The sequence below is a fragment of the Pelmatolapia mariae genome, linkage group LG1, assembly GCF_036321145.2.
Source record: "Pelmatolapia mariae isolate MD_Pm_ZW linkage group LG1, Pm_UMD_F_2, whole genome shotgun sequence".
Lineage (NCBI taxonomy): Eukaryota > Metazoa > Chordata > Actinopteri > Cichliformes > Cichlidae > Pelmatolapia > Pelmatolapia mariae.
This window is the reverse complement of record NC_086227.1, coordinates 6,065,515-6,085,771: the sequence shown is the minus strand read 5'-3', so window position 1 is coordinate 6,085,771 and position 20,257 is coordinate 6,065,515. Positions and strand designations below refer to the sequence as shown.

Below are 20,257 nucleotides of genomic sequence, written 5' to 3'. Positions count from 1 at the left end.
GTCAGCCATCTGATGGTGATTAAAAACTTGACACAAACGCATACAGTTCAGTTAATGAAGCTGGTGCACAACTACATTTTTTTTCAGCTTCATTATTATGTTCAAATCTTAGTGCAAGAGTTGTAGGTTACAATGCCCACTGAGCCAATGAGGCGAGACTGAATGAAGGCCAACCAAAATGAATGAAATATTCAGTTGGTGAAAAGTTGTTGTTTCTTTTGTTAGAATATATTCAAAAGCCATATTTCTGCACTCTGTCACACACACCTCCACACACACCTCCACACACACACACACACACACACACACACACACACACACACACACACACACACACACACACACACACACACACACATGTTTATAAGTGCATTTAAGTGTTGAATAAAAAAGATTACATATTAAGGTTTTGTCAGTACCCTTATTTCATTGTGTTACATTATGTTACAACGTACCCAGACTATGTGGTTAATTGTAAAATTTCACTCTTTGTGTTTGCAACCATGCCATGCAATTAGTAACTGTGTTGCAGAGAAAATAGCTCTACTATTTAATAACAGAGACATGCAGATATTTTGGATTGCAGAAAAGACAGAAATGTCAGAAGTGTTACAACTATCCCGGTCTCCCCCACTTGAGCAGGAATGGAAAAATACACCCAAAAACTTGACGCTCACCTTGGATCATGATAGAGAAATCACAGAGACTGTTGCAAGATTTGAAAAAAATATCTGCAGGCTGAGCTATTTTATGTCATAATTTGCACAAGTTTAAAATTACTTTTGAATAGGTTCATTTACAACTATACAACAAATCATAGCTTTGAACATGAAAAGTCAAGCAACTTTTTCATTATCATTTTACATAAATAGATTTTTTTTAAATTCACCGGCTTTGAAAAGTTGCATTTTCATTCATTTCCATTAACACCGTGTCGTCCAATTAATGTGACTCAGTTCAGCTTTCACACTAATTCAGCAAGTGTGTGAGTTCAATGCATAAAAGAAAATTGGTATTTATATTTGGAGCCCTGAAGCAGTGGGAAGACAAGACTGGCGGTGTGTGTGTGTGTCTCTTTGCAGCGTGCACAGCAGCGGGAGGGCTGCAGGTCGGTGACAGCAGACAGAGGAGGCGCAGCGACGAAGCTCTGCACTTTTCAGCAGTGATCGCTGTTGGTCTCTGGCTGCCTCAGCTGCAGTGCTTCCGATCTTTAACACACGCACAAGACCGTTAGTGAGGATGGAGCCTTTCTTCTTTCAGGGAAGCGCTGTACCAAGGTAGAGGAAGTCCCTGATCAGGAAGTTCGTTTTCTCAGATGGTAGTCAGCTGGGAACGAAGGAGGCGCCTCTTCTCTGAGAGATCCACTATTTGTAGCCTCTGCGCTGAAATGGAACTTTAATTATGCCCGAGCTCAGCTTTGGATCCTACGTGTTGCTGATGCTGCCGCTGCTGCGTCTGAATCGGGGTTCTTCTGTGCCTATATTTGGAGTTATCTGAGCAGGCGGGTAACATCGCGTCCAGGTCAAATGACCGTCCAACACTCGTGAACGTGATAAGAATTAACTGTGACATGGAAAAAACGGGACTCGACGGGATCCTTTATTATTTCCTTATCAACTCAGCCTGTATGATTTGTGCCAATGGTAAGTGAAGTGACATGAAGGTAATGCACATCGGAGATAGACTGGCATTAAAAAGCTCCTTCAGCTAAGCGCCACTTGTGTGAAACATGCCCTGCTAATGCTGATACTAAGCCCGTGCAGCTTATCCTTCTCTAATAACATGAATAGATAAATAAAATGCTTTCAATTAAATAAAGCCAGGGGAGATTTTTTGGATACCTCAGTAGAAACGTGTCAGTCTATAAACGGGATATGATTTAAATAGGGGCAGATGAAAGACCAATCTGCAGAGGAGGGCATATACTCATTTAAAAACTTGCAAAATTGCCGTCTCGCCTTTTTCTCTCTTCTACCCTTACACACCAAAGCTACATTTACTGAAGTCCCTAAAGATGTGAGTGTGGGGGAAGGAGATGATGTTGAGATGCCCTGCGCCTTTAAAGCTGTCAGCTCAGCACCCATGTCTTTGGAGATCCAGTGGTGGTACCTGAAGAAAGATATGTCTAAAGATGAGCTGCAGATCACTGCTCCAACTAACAGAGCCAAGGTACTTATAGCCCTCACGCATATGTGTGTGTCTCTGTCTCCACCCTGCATCATCTGCACTACAATTTATTTTAACATCCTTTAAGCATTAACACTGACTATATTTGGGAATACTGCTAAAGCATTTTCTCCACATTTCAGTAGCCATAAGCAGCACTTGTTGAACCATTTTAAAAGTGAACTGAAAACCCACACATCACTCAGACTTTGGGCACTTGGTGATTATCAACATTATCTGATACCTCTTAGGTCTGGTGTTTCAAACCACCATCATGAGCGCATATGGAAATTCATTTCCCCTTCAGCCCATTACAACATGTGGCAGGGGGGGAAAGAAAGCAGAAGAAAACACACACAAGGGACAATGAGAGAGGCTATCAACAGTGTCTTTGAGACAAACAGCTCTGCTTGTGCCATTTTCTCTCTCTGAAACAAAATAAAGGAAAACTCGTGTTGTTACCAAAATGTGCAGCTGACATTCGGTGAGATTTTCAAAACTGATAAAAGTATCTCTTTTTTAGGATGTTTCAAGAGAAGCCACAAAAATAAGTGTAAGTACCCGCTTTACTGTCCCGTTGAAAGTGTTTTATTCCCTGGATTTGTTCTATAATATTCACACTTTAGAGAGAGCATGAAATTCTTTCTGGCAAATGAAGATTGACCTGTGGCATCACAAAAGTGAGGCTCAAAGATTCCTCTTGTGCACATTTAGTTTATGCTAAACAAGCAAATAATATGTTATATAGGAGTTAGTAACACGTGTCCTTATTAGAGATAATGAAGGCTTTATAAATCTTTTGTGTTGATGTGTTGAGCAACTAATGAAGAGTCATGTTTTGGTGGTTAGTCATAAAACATGGAACTACAGATCGATGAATAAAATGCATAATAAAAGCAGATGTTACTGAGGCATTGCCATTTTTTTTCCCATGATCTCTGTGCCTGACTTCCAGACTGTGCGTGTTCAGGGCAATGCCATCTCTCACAGCCTCAGCCTGTCCAAGGTGAAGAAAGAAGATGAGGGCGTGTATGAGTGCCGTGTTTCTGATCTGTGGGCTGATGAAAGTCAGGAATTTAATGTTCATGCTACACTGCATGTCACACTGGCTGACAGTATGGTGGCTGAAGAGGCTGTGTCACACATTCAGAACCGTGGATCACTGAGGAATACCATCACAGCTTTGGGAGGTGCCTCATCTTGGAGGGCCACCTCTGAGCCTAGCAAAAATTTTGCAGGAGGTCGAATGCCAGGGCTGGGGAAGCACCGGGTGTCTCAAGAGTCTCAGCCTGGTCTCCTGTCTCCCTTCATATCCACCACCTCAGTGGCCAGGTCATCAGCTACACCCCTGTCAGGAGACGCAGGCATCCTCAGGCAGCAGTATGGGGCTGGTGAGTGAATGGGTGAATGCTGGAGATGGGTGGAGGTGAAACAGAGCTACAGTGACCCCCAGGTGTTCTACAATCTAAGATTAAATGGTGCAGTTTATCTTAGACTGAGGCTGCTGGTCTGTTTCGAGCTTCATCTGTCTTAATAAATTAAATAAAAGCAAATGCGCTGTTTACCTTGTAGCTATGTTTATCTACAGGTGCACTTCTATAGTTTAAATGTACAATACTTTTTTACTTTTTGTTCTCATAACCCATTTATATGCCCATGCCAACACCTCTCATGCTTTTCAAATTTATTCTATTCAGATGAGCACATTTTTTGACTTCTCTACGCATGTCTAACACCTATTTTTAGTTAGAAGCTTGGCAGATGGTTAGCAAGGGATGGGAGGGGCAGAGAGTTGTAATCTACCTCCCTGTAATTCGTCTCCCTGTCCCAGTTTTGTTCGATGACGCGTACTTGTGAATAATTAAAACTCATAGAAGTCTAGGCGCTCTGCTGATGTAGACTGCAGCTGGTCTGAATTGTATGCAGATCTCATGTATTGATTTGAAGTGCCTTTGCGTCGATGTGAATGTACTATGTTGGTAAATGATCAGTCTTTAGACAAAACGGTTAGGGTTAGGGTGTGTGCTTGTTCCTTTTAGGAAACTGTATCTCTTCAATATACCGTCATTCAGTGACTTCTAACAACGAAAGGGAGCAACATCTGAAATATGTGTGTTATATTATTAGAAAGTATTTGAACAAAAAGAGAAAACTAGATTTCGTGTGAAATACATGGATGATAGCTGGATCTGGAGAACTTACTCTTTGATTATTTGCAAGAAAATCAGTTAAAGTGACTGTTTAGTGGAATCTTTCCCAAATTCACCTGTTAAAGAAGAAAGTAGCAGAAGCAGATATATGTCAAAATTTTCACATATCTGTTCAGACCCTCCTGTCACTATAAAACACACACTGCTCCCAACAAACTGCAATAACTTCAGACATCTGGAAGTTTGTCATCCTTCAGTGCCTGGGTAGCTTGCAGTATGCCCCCAAAAGCAAAAAGCAAACAACGATGAACTAAGAAGTTGTGAGGTCAAGTGTCCACTGTTCATTTATGTAAGCAGCATCTGTTAGCTGTCTTCTAGATTATTACTGAAAGAATCCACAAAAGCTCCCAGCCACAAGCTTCCATTGCTGGCGTGAATGCTTCTTACTATTTTAGACATTTCAGCTGTGTTATGGAAAAATTTTGGTGAACACACTTGGTCGCTTTTCCTGGCTCATGTCCATTTTTGTGAACAACCAAACATTATAAGTGGATGGTAACAGAGGTATTTATTATACTTCATGAATGTATGTAAATGCATGCTGTTAACACTCCTACATACATCTGGGTGACTCAGCTTTTTAGTCTTGTTCATTTCCGATCTGTATCTGTTGTCTGGAGTTAGACATCACTCAGAGTTGTGATCTGTGTCAGAAAGGGTTCTCCAGAGCTTGTCAGTGAGAGACCAGAGCAAGTAATAGAGCGTGATTATACAAGGGAAGCATTTCTCCTGACCTCAGAATGTGGGGAAGTTTTTTTTTGTTGTTGTTTTTTTTGCAATTTTGGCCTCGAAGAGTGCAGAGGCAGGCGAATTAGTGTGAAGCTGGGACATGAGCTTTGAAGCTGAAACTGTGATTCACAATCAGAAGGAAATTATGATTCAGCAGCTTATTGGGAGGGATAGAGGGTTATTGATTGCTATACATGCTTTTTCCTAATATTTTGTTTGGAGCAAACATTTCCATACAGGAGTTACACAATCACATTTACTTCCTTCACTGTAAAGATTTGTTGTCTCGCAACTTAATTTGCTTTCAAAAGCTGGATTTTTTCTGGTGTACTTCTGTTTTATTGCTGCACTGTACTGACTTTTTGGACTTTTTAAAGCAAACTGGCCTTTCTTATAATCAGAATGAATCGAATAGACACATAAAAAAATGTTCAAATACTGGGTAGTAAAAATATAATAATAAGGTTCAAACAGTCCTACAAAGTCCCATATTGCAAAGTGAACTAGTTATAATTTCTGAATGATATATTGTTGAATTTCCACTTTCTTGAGCAATTCAAAATAAATCATGTAGAATACTTTTTAACATAAAATCCTCAGTTGCAAATATAAAGAAAATGCCATTTTATACAACTTTTATGCTGGATTGAGAAAATATGACAAGTTCTACCACAAAAATAAAAATATTAGTAGATAATCTAATCCAGGGGTTTCCATCTCCAGGCTGCAAGGGCCGGTGTCCCACAGGTTTTAGATATCAAACTGGGTCAACCTGATCAAATGATTAGTTCATTATCAGGCCTCTGGAGAACTTCAAGACATGTTGAGGAGGTCATTTAGCCATTTAAATCAGCTGTGTTGGATCAAGGACCAGTGTTGGGAAGGTTACTTTTAAAATGTATTCCACTACAGATTACAGAATACATGCCCCAAAATGTATTTTGTAATGTATTCCCTTATGTTACTCACTTTGGATTACTTAATATATTATCAAGCTTTTTACAACAACATGAATGTACTATTGCTGTGTGATTTATTACTATTATTGAAGAATACTCGCCATATCAATACCAACTAGATTTTTAAATCTTAATATAAAATGAGTAACAGTAGGATGGACATTAGGTAAGGCTGCACTTTTTGCAGCGATCTTGTATAGAAAACTATTCCACGCGTATATAAAACAGGTCCGCGGCGCCGAACTGTAGTAAAGGGGCCTCTGGCTAATATGTCGGGTTCCGTGTTGGACTCGTAACCATAAACTAGCTTTACTTTGTTGTCTGGGTCAACTTTGCTAGCGAGAGACAGAGAGAGGCGTTGACAGGCTGCTCCAACGGAACTTATTGTTTCGGAGAAAAACACAGACATAGTGTACAGTCGAGTTTTAATAGCTTACTTACAACTGGGCTACACTACCCATAAGGCTACATTCTTTAGGGCTATGCCTGTAACACTCTGCCTATTGCCTTCATATTAAATAATTTTTTTGAACAATAATTTTTCATTATGCGGGCCGCAAGTAGGGGTGACATAGGCCGCTAGATTGAGACACACACATTAGAGCCTCTGAATGTGTGTTTTGTTTGGGTTTCCAATGACGTGGAATTATCAAAAATAGAGAGGGCATAGCCTAACATATGAAACAGGAAAAGACCGCCGTGTAATCCATTTATTTCAACAAAGTAACTGTATTCCGAATACCACCTTTTTAAATGGTAACTGTAATGGAATACAGTTACTCATATTTTGTATTTTAAATAGGTAACGCCGGTACATGTATTCCGTTACTCCCCAACACCGTCAAGGACACATCTAAAACCTGCAGGACACCAGCCTTGAGGCCTGGAGTTGGACATCCCTGATATATTCCAAATAGAATAGGATTCTGTAGTTTGCAGATGTTGCTGTAATTATGACTGAGCAAAATAATTTAGTTAAATATAAGCATACTTTTCATATTCTAGACTCTGGAAGTTCAGGTTACGTTGTCCAGGACCTCTTAGCAAAAAAAGTTTGGGAACCACTGTCTTACAACAAGCATGTAGCGATTCCCTGCTTTGCTCCTCTCAACAGACCCTACAATTTCCATTCCAAGACGCTCAAAAGGAATGCCGATGACAGGGAGAGGTTGGAGTGCAGCGCTGAGGGGGATTTTAACAGATGTTATCTGACACTGTGGGCAACCTTTACAAAATGGAGCCACATCTTTGCTCAGACCAGGCCAGTAAAAATGGTGTTTGATGCAAGCTGTGGTCTTGTTCTTACCAAGGTGGTCAGCCCACGGAATAGAATGTCCCAAGGTGAGAATGGTGTCTCTCACCTTTTGGGGAACCACTAGCTGCAACACAGACCCTTTCCGATGATAGAGAATGTCATTTTGCAAGATGTACTCACTGTTAAGAACCTGCTCCGCTCCAGGTTCATTTTCCTTTGCCTTCTGGAAAAGAGATATTAAAGATTGATTAGATTTCTGGAGTTCAACTATTTCAGATGGAATATTGAACACTAATGGTAACTATGTTGGCTCAGTGTCTGTTGGCGAAATTAGAATTTCTCCTTCCTTTTTTGTCTGTGGGTCTTCGGTGGCTTCACCACAGTTGTTCCTAACTCCTCATTGGAAAAGGGCAGCGCACTCAGAATCTCAGAGTGGGTATTGACTTGCTTAGCCCGTGCTCTGGTAACGGCTACATTGCATTTGTGGATCTGATCGGACTCCAACAAATCAAAAAGCAGAGGAAGGTCATGCCCATAAGGCAAACTGCTCATAACACACATATTAAGCAAATGCATCTGATCCTGAACCTTAATGAACCCAACTAACAAAACCTCAAACAAACATAAGACAAATTGACCTGCTGAAATGACACATGAACTTAAATACTGACTTAGCTACACCACATGACACACAAGGGGAAGACAAATGGCTGCCATATAATCTACTAACACAAAATGATTAAACAAACTCCAAACACCCCCCAGGCACTGAAGCATTTGGTTTAGTCCAATGAGGCTTTCAGCAGTACTTCAGATCCATTAGCCCTTTGCCACACCTTTTACCAATCAGGGAGGAGAAGCCAAACCCGCAGGTCACTCAAGCAAAGAAAGATGAATTAATATAACATAAAACAGAATTTTGACCATTGTTTCATGTGGCCTCTTTCAATGCCACGTGATATGTGTGCACTCCCTATGAACATTGTAAGGTGTGATGAAAAAAATAAATTTAACCAAGAAATTATATTGGACAACTAGAAAGCGAAAATTTCAGAAGAAATTTTAAGTGTGCCTATGCCGCTGCTAATCAGTGTAGTTTGCCATTCATACAGCTACAGAGAGCAAAACTCAGAAGAGCAGCCATTCTCCACCATGAACTATGGTAAAAACAAACACCGCTCGCGCCTCACAGATGACAGCTTACAGTTTTGTGTAAAGATGAAGTGACTTTGTACAGCCCCGATTTGCAGACGCTGTGCACACAGGTTCATGAGCAGAAGTCCCATTGTACCACGGCAGACCCGACAATGTTTGCATGAACACGCTTTGAAGCATTACGTTATGGACCACTTTTCACACATGGTTGGTGTACCCACACAGCAGGCTGTAGCTTTTCAACTCACAGCCTGATACACACCCAAAAAACAGCCGAGAGAGCACAGACTACGCCCGAGAGGCGTGATTGCAGGTGCCGCTCAGGTGGGTCCACCTCCCCTGCAGCGGCACTGCAGACCACGCCCCGCCACACACATCAAACACGTAAAATAAATATTTATGCACTTTTGCATTCACTTTTTGTTTTTTGTTATTTTTACACAGTGTTCTGAATGATTAACAATGGTCTACAGCCAATCTTGTGTATTATTATACAAACTTTGGTTGTAAGATGCAGATAACTATTTAATAAAAAGCTAAATATTTTATATGAGAGTAAGAAAGAAAAGTATATCTTTGTGTCCCCCTTTCCCTGTTAATGCCCTACCTGGCACCCTGGCAAAAGCTTTGCTAGATCCGCCCCTGCACAGTTACCAGCTGTCAGCTACACAAAAACAGGAGCTTGGTGTTTATTTGTCTCTCAGAAACAGTTCATAACTTCCCTTCAACTCATTCATGTCACCTAAAGGGCAAACCTGTTTCTCCATCACCAGTTCAGCTCTGATGATTCAGTAAGGACATCTGGCTCCAGCAAACATCAGCTGATACTAGAAATTAAAATCAAATGAATTCTAACAACAGCTGATCAAGCTTAAACGTGCTGCTGTGTTTAGCGCGATAAACAAGAGCGAAAAACCGATCGTTGATCAGTTTCATGATGGAAGTTGCAACGGGCCAGAGAATGACAGGGGAGGCTTCATAAAGACAGAATAAATCGTAATATTTTCTCTGAATGTGGGATCTGACCCAAATAGAGTGCAGTTCATAACTTCTTACCTGAAATTCAGTTCAACTCACGCTCCTGCCTGTTAGCAACCACCGGTCGATCGGCGGTCGCCTCGCCGCCTCGTATTTCTCGTTCGCGGCATGTCCTTTCTGTCACACACTGCTGCCCTCTGTTGTAGCTCCACCACCAAACAACTCAGTTATTTTTTCCACATCGACCAGCATCATCGGCCCATATAAACGAAAAATAAGTCTAGCTAAAACACAGACTGTTGGCGAGCGATCGGGTGGTGAAACGTTTCAGGCGCCTCACTGTAAGACAAGTCCGGGTGCTCTTTCACGAAGGGTCGCTAGCGGCGCCAGCTAGCTAGCTACGCTAGCGGCGCTAGCTAGCTAGCCGGCTATCAAGACATGGGATGTCTTGATAAAACGAGCAGATATTTGAAGTTTACACACCTACATTCTCGCCTGAAAATATCTTAAAAGTTTATTTTGTGACCTAGAACCACAAATAAAAGACGTTTAAAAGGAAGAGGTGTCCGCCATTGTTTAACTCGGCAGAGGGGTGCTATGAATTATGGGATATGGAGTTTTCTAACAAGCATACAGATTTTCAGCCGTACTACTCCCGGTATACCACTAGAGAGAGCCAACACACCACAAATAAAGTCTGTTTCTATGGAAATTGGCCTAAATTTGCACTAAAATCTAAATATTTCAAAAACTATAAAAGTCATAAACACCAAAAGTGTATACCATACTAGTCCAGCTCCAGCCACACAAAATGATCTAACATATGTAACCCTATTGTCAAAACTGTTTGGCAGAGAAGCGCGGGAAAATTTTCACTAAAATATTAATATTTAATAAACTATAATAGTCATAAACACCAAAAGTCATAGCACACCATTCCTGATCCAGCCGCACAAAATGAGGTAACATATATGAAGCTTGTCTCAAAACTGCGGGGCAAGATTCGCTGCAAAATTTCAGGCAGAAACTGAAGAATAACTAGAAAAATTTGCATTTCCTGCGAAAATGCTGTGTGGATGCCTTAACGCTGAAGCTGTCTGCTGAAAAGCTGAAGAAGATGAAAAGTTGCATGGTGGTGAAAAAAAAAATGTCTCCCTGAGCAGGACTCGAACCTGGCCCTGCTGGGCTCAAGGCAGAGACTCATCTCACTGTGCCAAACTCACTCTCACAAGGAAAGTGATGGAGAGGCTGACAATTATGGTGGAATGAGCAGAAGCTGCTGAGAATTGTGCTGATAAGAGGTGAAAAGGCTGAAAATTTTGCAGAAAAGAGGTGAATCAGCAGAATTTCTGCAGAAAAGACGCAAAGAAGCAGAAACTTGCGCTGAAAAGAGATGAATCAGCAGAGTTTCTGCTGAAAAGAGTTTTTTTTTCGGAAAACAGCCAAAAAAGCTGGAATTTGTGCTGAAAAGGGGTGAAAAAAATGAAAATTTTGCTGAAAAGGGGTGAAGAAGCTAAAGTATACCAAATCAAAGTATTTGTGCCAAAACATAGTGTTTCTGCCATATTGTGGTACTACTACATTACAACATGAATACGGATTAAAGATGAAAGAAACTGGCAACAAATTCCTCCACTACAAACCAGTCTGATACCACTTCTTTGCAGTGTTCACATTACCACTTCTTTGCAGTGTTCACATTTACTAAGGCACTACCCAAAAGGCGCCACAAGAGGGCACTCCAACACAAGAGATGACCTATGTACACTGATGCACTTAGTAACAGTCAGCCTCCTACTTAGCCACTACGTAATACAGCGATATTACAGTGTACAAATTCACATAAATTTGTACGGGGAACAAACAAAGCAGGAACAAGCCCAAAACAATAAAATAACTGGGCTGCCATAGCTATCGCTAACTACCACATACGCTAAAGGTAACTAAAACCAATACACACAAGTAGCAGGGTAAACATCTTAAGCATGGAACATTTACTCACGTTTATGTGACACACACCATCCCCAACAAATACAGGATGGGCTATTTGCTCCCCTTCCCAGCAGCTCTCTCCTCAATCGTTAGCCCAGGAATGAAGGAAGACCATCTAGCTCAGAAGTCCCATGAATTCCCTCACTGCTCAGAGGCTGCTGGGTAATGTAGCTCACAATAACACAGGTTTTTCTACAAGCACAAATACTATAACATAGCAGAAATACTGTGATTTTGTTGAAATACTATGCTTTAGGACAAATACTATGATTTGGCAGAAATACTATGTTTTAGGACATATACTATGATTTGGCTCAAATACTATGATAAAACAGCAATACTATGTTTTGGTACAAATGCTGTGCTTAGGCACAAATATTATGATTTGGCAGACACTATGATTTAGCAGAGATAATATGATTTGGCAGAAATACTAAACTTTGGTACAAATACTATAATTGAGTGCAAGTACTTTAAGATAACAGAAATACTATGATTTAGCAGAAATACAATGTTTTTGCAGAAACACTGTAATTTCACTCAAATACTATGAAATAGCAGTAATACTATGATTTGGCAGAAATACTATGTTTCAGTACAAATACTATGACAAAGCAGAAATACTATGACTTAGAAGTAATACTATAACAAAAGGGATTCCTCAAAATACTATGAAATTGCAGTAATTCTATGATTTGGCAGAAATACTGTACTTCGTACAAATACAATGCTTTGGTACAAATACTATATTTTGATTTGAATACTATGATTTGCAACAAATACTATGATTTGGCACGAGTAGAATGATTTGGTACAAATACTACGAATTGGCAGAAATACTGTGACTTAGTAGTAATACTATAACATAACAGATATACTGTGATGTTGCAGACATTCTATGTCTTTGCACAAATACTGCAATTTGGCAGAAATACTATGTTTTAGCACAAATACTATGGTTTGCTATAAATACTATGATTTGGCACATATACTGTATTCAGCAGATATACTTTAACAAAATAGAGAGTCTACGACTTAGTAGTAATACTATAACATAATAGATATACTATGATTTTGCAGACAGTCTATGTTTTTGCACAACTAGCACAATGTGGCAGAAATACTATGATTTGGCACAAGTACTATGATTTAGTAGAAATACTCTTATTGGCAGAAATACTATGTTTCAGTACAAATATTATGATTTGGCAATAATACTGCGTTTCAGCACAACTACTGAGATTTGATTGAAATACTATGATTTAGAAGAAATACTATGACTTCGTAAAAATACCATGTTTTGGTTGGCACAAGTACCATGATTTAGTACAAATACTACGAATTGGCAGAAATACTGTGACTTAGTACTAATACTTTAACATAACAGATATACTGTGATTTAGCAGACATAGTATGTTTTTGCACAAATACTACGATGTCGCTCAAATACTATGAAATTGCAGTAATACTATGATTTTGAAGGAATACTATGATTAGGTAGAAATACTATGCCTTAGTAGTAAAACTATAACATAACAGATATACTGTGATTTTGCAGACATAGTATGTTTTTGCACAAATACTACGATTTCACTCAAATACTATGAAATTGCAGTAATACTATGATTTTGAAGGAATACTTTGTGTAAGAGCCAATTAAAGGTTAATTTTATTGCTAATGGTAAAATGATTAAAGGAGAAATATACATGTTTGTTGTTAAGAATATATTTTCTAGTTAATTTCAAAATACTGTTTGTTAAAGGTATAAAAATATAGAAGTGCGACATTCTAATGCGCTTTTTAGTATTTTGGGCTTCCGGCACACTGTAGTTACGTAGTTGGGGAGTCAGATAAGCTGGAAGCAACACAGTTTTTTGACCGAGCCTTGCCATGTAAATTCAAAGTTTCAATAAACATCTTTTTTGCAAGAAAAGAAAATGGACTTGCTCGCGTTTCAAATGCATGTTGCCGGACTGACTCCTAAAGGTGGGACAGAAGAGTGAAATAGAGACGGAGTGCCGCCACTACATAAGTCAAAAAACTCGCTTCACCAATATGTGGGGGATCGGCTGCACGGCGCTCAGATGGAAGGGCGCAGCCTAGCGGAATGTAAGATAAAAGGCGCTGCTTAAGGATGCTGGCACAAAACCGGATAATTCTTTGGATCATTCTTTAGAAGAAGGTAACAAACTCTTTTATTACTTCGTGCTGTAAGAGGAAAAGGACGTCTTTCGGCGGCTCGTTAAGCTTGGTGGAAAACGAAAGTGAAACTTAACTTCGTGCCGTCGTCAACCCTGCTCTCTTTTTTCTCTCTCTGCGTGTGGGACTGCATGTTGTAAAACAGGATTTGATGCAGTCAATGTGGAGTTTTTGGCACGTTATGAAGCTGGTTTACACTATGTCTATTAAAAAAATCTAAGGAGAAGACAAATAGTGCATGCAACTTGAGCCAATAAACCCCTGCAACTTGTAAGATGGCAGACGAAAGAGAGGTGGGAAGAACGTGTAAGTTAACAGAGAAGGCTTTGGAAGAAAAATTACAAAGATTCATTGCCTTAAGAAGACGAACATTAGGAACAATCACAGGCAAAATAAAGGAGATAAAGACAATGATGAGTGATGCTCAGAACCTTCAAAATGTGAATGAAAGGATGGAAAGTGACTTTGCATTGGCTCTGAATGAGTTTCACAGTCACAATAACCAAGTTATGAGCCTTTTGTCTGAAGAAGAAAAAATGTTTGACCAGGACAACTGGTTTGAGCTCAAAATGGCATCAATAACAGAGTTTATGAAAATAACAAAGAAATGGATAGCAGAGGATCATAAGCATATGATTCCAAATGAAGCTGAGCAGCAGGAGCACGTTGCAGATGATTTGGAGGAAGCTGTGAACCCAGATGACAGCGCATCACAGGTTGGAGCTAGAAAGGATGCAGTTCATAGCTCGCGTGGGTCTCAAGTCAGCCGAGCATCTACAACATCTAGAGTTTCATCAACTCGTGCTAAACAGGAGGCAGAACACGCAGCCTTGCTGGAACGAGCAGCCGCATTGAAGAAAAAGCAAGAGCTTGAGTTAGAGTTGGCCAGGATTAGGCAACATCTTGAGCTTGAAACAGCAAGAGTCAAAGCAGAAAAGGAAGAGTTAGAGTTGGAGACTGCATTAGCCGAAAGTCAAGCAAAATTAAAGGTGCTCAAAGAATATGAAAGATCTGAAGATGGTCTGAGCAGTTATGTGTCAATACAAAGATCGCAAGGTCGAGGAGTTAAAAAGGAAAGAGTTGGCATAATGCTCCCACAACAAGCTGATGTGAGTAGTCACGCTAATTCACAAGTGCAAAACTCACAGGTACCACAACTGTCTCATCCAGTCTCCACTCATGGGCTTAATGCTCACATTAACAGAAGTGATGATCTATTGTCAGTCATGCAGAAGCAGAATGCAATCACTGAGTTACTTGTGAAACAGCAGCAGCTGGCTCAGTTGCCAACAAAGGACATTCCTGTTTTTAAAGGTGATGCACTACAGTATAAGGCCTTCATAAGAGCCTTCGAACATGCAGTAGAGCAAAAGACTGATAACGATCAAGATAAGCTGTATTTTTTGGAACAGTTCACTGCTGGCGAACCACAGGAGCTAATTCGCAGTTGTGTTCACATGACTCCTAGCAAAGGTTACCGCGAGGCCAGACGGTTGCTACATAAGCACTACGGAGATGAGCTAAGGATCGCAAGCGCATTCATTGAGAAGGCACTCAAATGGCCGCAAGTGAAAAATGATGATGCAAAAGCATTAAATGCTTATGCTATGTTCCTGACTGGATGTCGCAACACCATGGAGGATGTTGAATTTTTGGAAGAGATGGATAATCCAACCAATCTGCGCACAGTGATATCCAAGCTGCCCTACAAAACCAGAGAACGTTGGCGTGTAGAAGCATTTGAACTCCAAGAAAAGAGGGGCAAAAGAGCAAGATTTGCAGATTTGGTGAACTTTATAGACCGCCAGGCTAAGATAGCTATGGATCCACTCTTTGGTAATATCCCAGACAACCGTGCAGTGACAAGTGGAAAGACTGACCAAAAGGAAAGATATCCAGCAAAGAAGGAGTTTCGAGGAAGCAGTTTTGCCACCAATATTTCCGCCGAGAACAAAAGACAAGAAACAAACGTTAAAACTGAAAATTCAATCAAGACAGTAAGTGCCTTTGAGAAGCCATGTTTGTATTGTCAGCAGCCTCACACTCTTGCTTCTTGTGGCAAGATTAAGAATCAACCACACAAAGAACGTATAGATTTCTTGAAGTCAAAGGGGCTCTGTTTTGGATGTTTGGTTTATGGGCATCTCAGCAAGTTCTGTAAGCGCAGAGTGGAATGTAAAGAGTGTTCACTAAAGCACCCAGACATTCTGCACATGAGGACAAAAGAAAGTTCTGTGGAAACAGAGAGGAAGGATGTTACTGATGGTAATGAGGCGCCTTGTGCTCAAGTTCCTGTCAGTCAAGAGACTTGTGGGCTTACAGGGGCCGGAGAAGAGGAATGTGTGCTCTCTATAGTACCAGTCAAGATCAAATCTAAAAGGAGTGATAAATATATAGAGACATATGCCTTTTTGGACCCGGGAAGCACGGCAACATTCTGCACTCAAGATCTACAAAGGAAACTGAATGTTAAAGGAAAGCCTACACGGATACTTCTAAGTACCATGAGTCAAGAAAAACCAGGAGAACAGAAACTCATGAACAGTTTTGTTATATCAGACCTGGAAGTGTGTGGGTTGGAAGATTCCAAGTTCGTTGACTTACCCAAGGTGTTCACTCACACTAGTATACCTGTGAGTAGTGGAAACATACCCAGGCAGTCAGACATTCAGAAGTGGCCTTATCTACGTGAAGTGAAGCTACCAGAGATAGAGGCTAATGTAGACCTGCTTATAGGAGCCAACTGTGCAAAAGCAATGGAGCCATGGCGTGTCATTCATGGACAAAATGGAGGTCCTTATGCAGTGAAGACCACCATTGGTTGGGTTGTGAATGGACCCATAAGAAAAGAACTAAATGACACAGAAAACAAAGAACCACATTTCTCAGTAAGCCGAATCTCCTTAGTGGAAGTTGAGAAGCTACTGGTCCAACAGTATAACATTGATTTTTCAGAACGTAATTATGATGACAAAGAGGAAATGTCACAAGAAGACAAACAGTTTCTACGAGCAGTAGAAAAGACAACGACCTTCGAAAATGGACACTATAACATTGGATTGCCACTTAAGAATGAGAATCTGCAAATGCCAAACAACCGTTGTGTTGCGGAGCAGCGGATAGCATGTTTGTTCAGGAAGTTTAAGAAGAATCCTCAGTTTTTTGAAGATTATAAGTGCTTCATGGAAACCATCATCACCAAGGGCTATGCAGTTCCAGTGCCAGACCACCAGTTGAGCCGTGACGACAACAGAGTGTTCTATATACCACACCATGGGGTGTATCACCCGAAGAAGAGAAAGTTGCGAGTCGTGTTCGACTGTACGGCTTCATATCAGGACATGTCTCTAAACAAGGAGTTACTGCAGGGACCGGATCTGACTAACACGCTGGTGGGTGTTCTTTTAAGATTCCGTGAAGAGCCAGTAGCGCTGATGGCAGACATTGAATCAATGTTTTACCAAGTCAATGTACCAGAAAGGGATGCTGATCTTCTTCGTTTTCTTTGGTGGCCAGATGGCAAGCTGGATGAGCCCATGAAGGAATATAGGATGATGGTGCACCTATTCGGAGCTACTTCCTCACCAAGTGTCGCCTCATATGCGCTAAGAAGAACGGCAGAAGATCACAAGGAAGAAGCATCTCCAGAAGCTGTTCAGACAGTCCTGTGCAACTTCTACGTAGATGACTGTCTGAAAAGTGTAGCTACAGAAAAGGCTGCAGTGAAATTAGTCAGTGATCTTCGTGCTCTGTGTACCAGTGGAGGGTTTACATTAACAAAATGGACAAGTAACAGTAGAAAAGTGTTGATGTCAATTCCTGAAGAACACAGAGCCAACGAGGTGAAAGATCTGGATCTTAGGCATGACAGTTTGCCAGTTGAGAGAACTCTAGGTGTACAGTGGAACACAGAAACAGATACCTTCACTTACACTATAAGGTTGCAAGACAAGCCAATGACCAGAAGAGGCATTTTGTCAGTCATTAATTCAATTTATGACCCTCTTGGCTTTCTAGCACCAGTCATCTTGCCTGCAAAACTTTTGTTGAAAGATCTCTGTAAAGAGCAGCATGGTTGGGACAAGGAGATCAACGAAAAGCATGCAACAGTTTGGAAAAAATGGAAAGAAGACGTTGTACTCCTCTCCAACTTCCATGTGAGTAGATGCCTAAAGCCTACAGGTTTCGGATGCACCGTTGTTGCACAGTTGCACCATTTTTCCGATGCTTCAGATTACGCATATGGAACTGTCTCTTACCTGTTGATGGAAAATAGACATGGCAAGAGACATTGTGCCTTTCTCATTGGGAAATCAAGAGTTTCTCCGCTCAAGCAAGTCACAATTCCTAGGCTTGAGCTGACTGCAGCAGTGATTTCAGTGAGGATGGACAGATTACTGCGACAAGAACTTCAAGTTCCTCTGCAACAATCAGTCTTCTGGACGGACAGCACAACTGTGCTTAGATACATTGATAGCGAAACATCTCGCTTCAAAACTTTTGTTGCAAATAGAGTTTCACTGATTCGAGAAGCAACCAAGCCATCGCAATGGAAGTATGTGACATCAGCAGAAAATCCTGCAGATCAAGCAAGCAGAGGCTTAAAGCCAAAAGATCTACTGGAAGAAGGTTCATGGATTCACGGGCCGAACTATCTTCTAGATGAAAATGAATGGCCAGAACAGCCAGTGAGAAAGAAGGAAAACCTTCAAGATGATCCAGAAGTCAAGACTTCAGCAACGGTTAATATGCTGAAAGTTGAGGAATGCATGGAACCGATGAAACATGTCATTGACTACTATTCAGACTGGACTAAACTGAAAAGAGCAGTGGCCTGGATAATGAAGCTAAGGAAGGTGCTGTGGATGTTAAAGGAAGAAAGAAAACATTACTCGAACATAGTCCAGAAAAATGAAAATGATCCTGAAAAGCAAAAGTTAAAGTTGCAAGTGCACATGGAGACATTTAAATCTGCAATAGGAAAGAAAGCACTTGCTTTGGAGGATCTTGAGGCTGCCGAATCAGAAATTGTTCGCTTCAGCCAGAAACAACATCATGGAGAGGAGATCAAAATCCTACAGAAGGGAGGACAGCTCAGTTGTAGCAGCCAGCTGTTCAAATTAGACCCAGTTCTGCGAGATGGGGTGCTGAGAGTTGGCGGCAGACTCAATAAATCAGGCTTGCCAGAAAATGCTAAACAGCCAGCAATTCTTTCTAAACACAGCAAAGTCTCTGAAATCATCTTGAGAGACATCCATCAACGAACTGGTCACTGTGGTCGCAATTATGTGCTGGCGCAGTTGCGATGCAGATATTGGATTCCACAAGCCAATTCTGCAATTAGAAAGATAATCAACAAATGTCAAACTTGCCGTAGGATTTCTGGAAGGGTTGGTGAGCAGAGGATGGCAGACTTACCTGAAGACCGTCTTCTACCAGACAAACCTCCGTTCACGAACACTGGCGTTGACTACTTTGGCCCATTTGATGTTAAGCGGGGCCGGGGTACTGTCAAAAGATATGGTGTCATGTTTACCTGCCTCACTCTCAGAGCTGTACATATTGAAGTTGCAGACAGTCTTGACACAGACTCCTGTATCAATGCGATTCGACGTTTCATCTGCAGAAGAGGTCAAGTTACCATCATGAGGTCAGATAATGGCACAAACTTTGTGGCAGCGGAAAGGGAGTTGAGGGAAGCCGTGCAAAGATTGGATAACGACAAAATAGAAAGAGTCCTACAACCAAAAGGCATAAAGTGGATTTTTAACAGCCCGGCTGCTTCACATCAAGGTGGAGTTTGGGAGAGACAAATTCGAACAGTGCGTCGAATTCTCAGCGCTCTCTTGAAGGAACAAGTGCCAAATGAAGATTGTCTTCATACGATAATGTGTGAGATTGAAAGCATCATTAATGGAAGACCTCTGACAAGCATCTCAGATGACATAAATGACGTTGAAGCTTTAACGCCGAGCCATCTGTTGCTGCTTAAGTCACAGCCCCTCATGCCTCCAGGTGTCTTCAACAAAAATGATGCATACACCAGAAGAAGATGGAGACAGGTTCAGTATCTGGCAGATTTGTTTTGGACCAGATGGACTCGTGAATATCTTCCACTTCTGCAAGAGCGCCAGAAGTGGCTGAAACCGAGAAGAAACTTCATGGTCGGAGATCTTGTGCTGCTGGTGGACAGTTCTTCTCCACGCAACTCCTGGCTCATGGGGAGAGTGGTTGAGACGTTGCCAGACTCAAGTGGAACAGTCCGAAGATTGAAAGTAAAAACTAAAAGCAACATCCTGGAAAGACCCGTTAACAAGTTGTGTCTTCTGGAGGAGGCTTCATCCGAACGATGAAGAGAAAGAATGTTTGTTCATGGACATTACAATTAGGTTGGCTCTTAATGATTAATGTGTAAGTTAGTAATTGTTTAGTTCTCCCGCCTAACCAATTAGGGGCCGGATGATGTAAGAGCCAATTAAAGGTTAATTTTATTGCTAATGGTAAAATGATTAAAGGAGAAATATACATGTTTGTTGTTAAGAATATATTTTCTAGTTAATTTCAAAATACTGTTTGTTAAAGGTATAAAAATATAGAAGTGCGACATTCTAAT

General features: G+C 40.9%; 1 protein-coding gene across 2 annotated transcripts in view; it reads left to right on the top strand.

Annotated features, from left to right (window-relative positions):
• Window positions 1-1,106: 1,106 nt before the first annotated feature.
• The window catches only part of vstm2b (V-set and transmembrane domain containing 2B), a 119,818-nt gene continuing 100,667 nt past the window's right edge, over window positions 1,107-20,257 (top strand). The window contains exons 1-4 of one of the 2 annotated variants that reach the window (XM_063479555.2): window positions 1,107-1,643; window positions 1,991-2,169; window positions 2,690-2,719; window positions 3,137-3,557. In XM_063479555.2, the coding sequence (XP_063335625.1) occupies window positions 1,571-1,643; window positions 1,991-2,169; window positions 2,690-2,719; window positions 3,137-3,557 (703 nt within the window). In that variant the 5' untranslated portion in view covers window positions 1,107-1,570. Of the gene's footprint in view, window positions 1,644-1,990; window positions 2,170-2,689; window positions 2,720-3,121; window positions 3,558-20,257 lie in introns of both variants that reach the window. The other variant, XM_063479470.2, reaches the window with a different exon arrangement.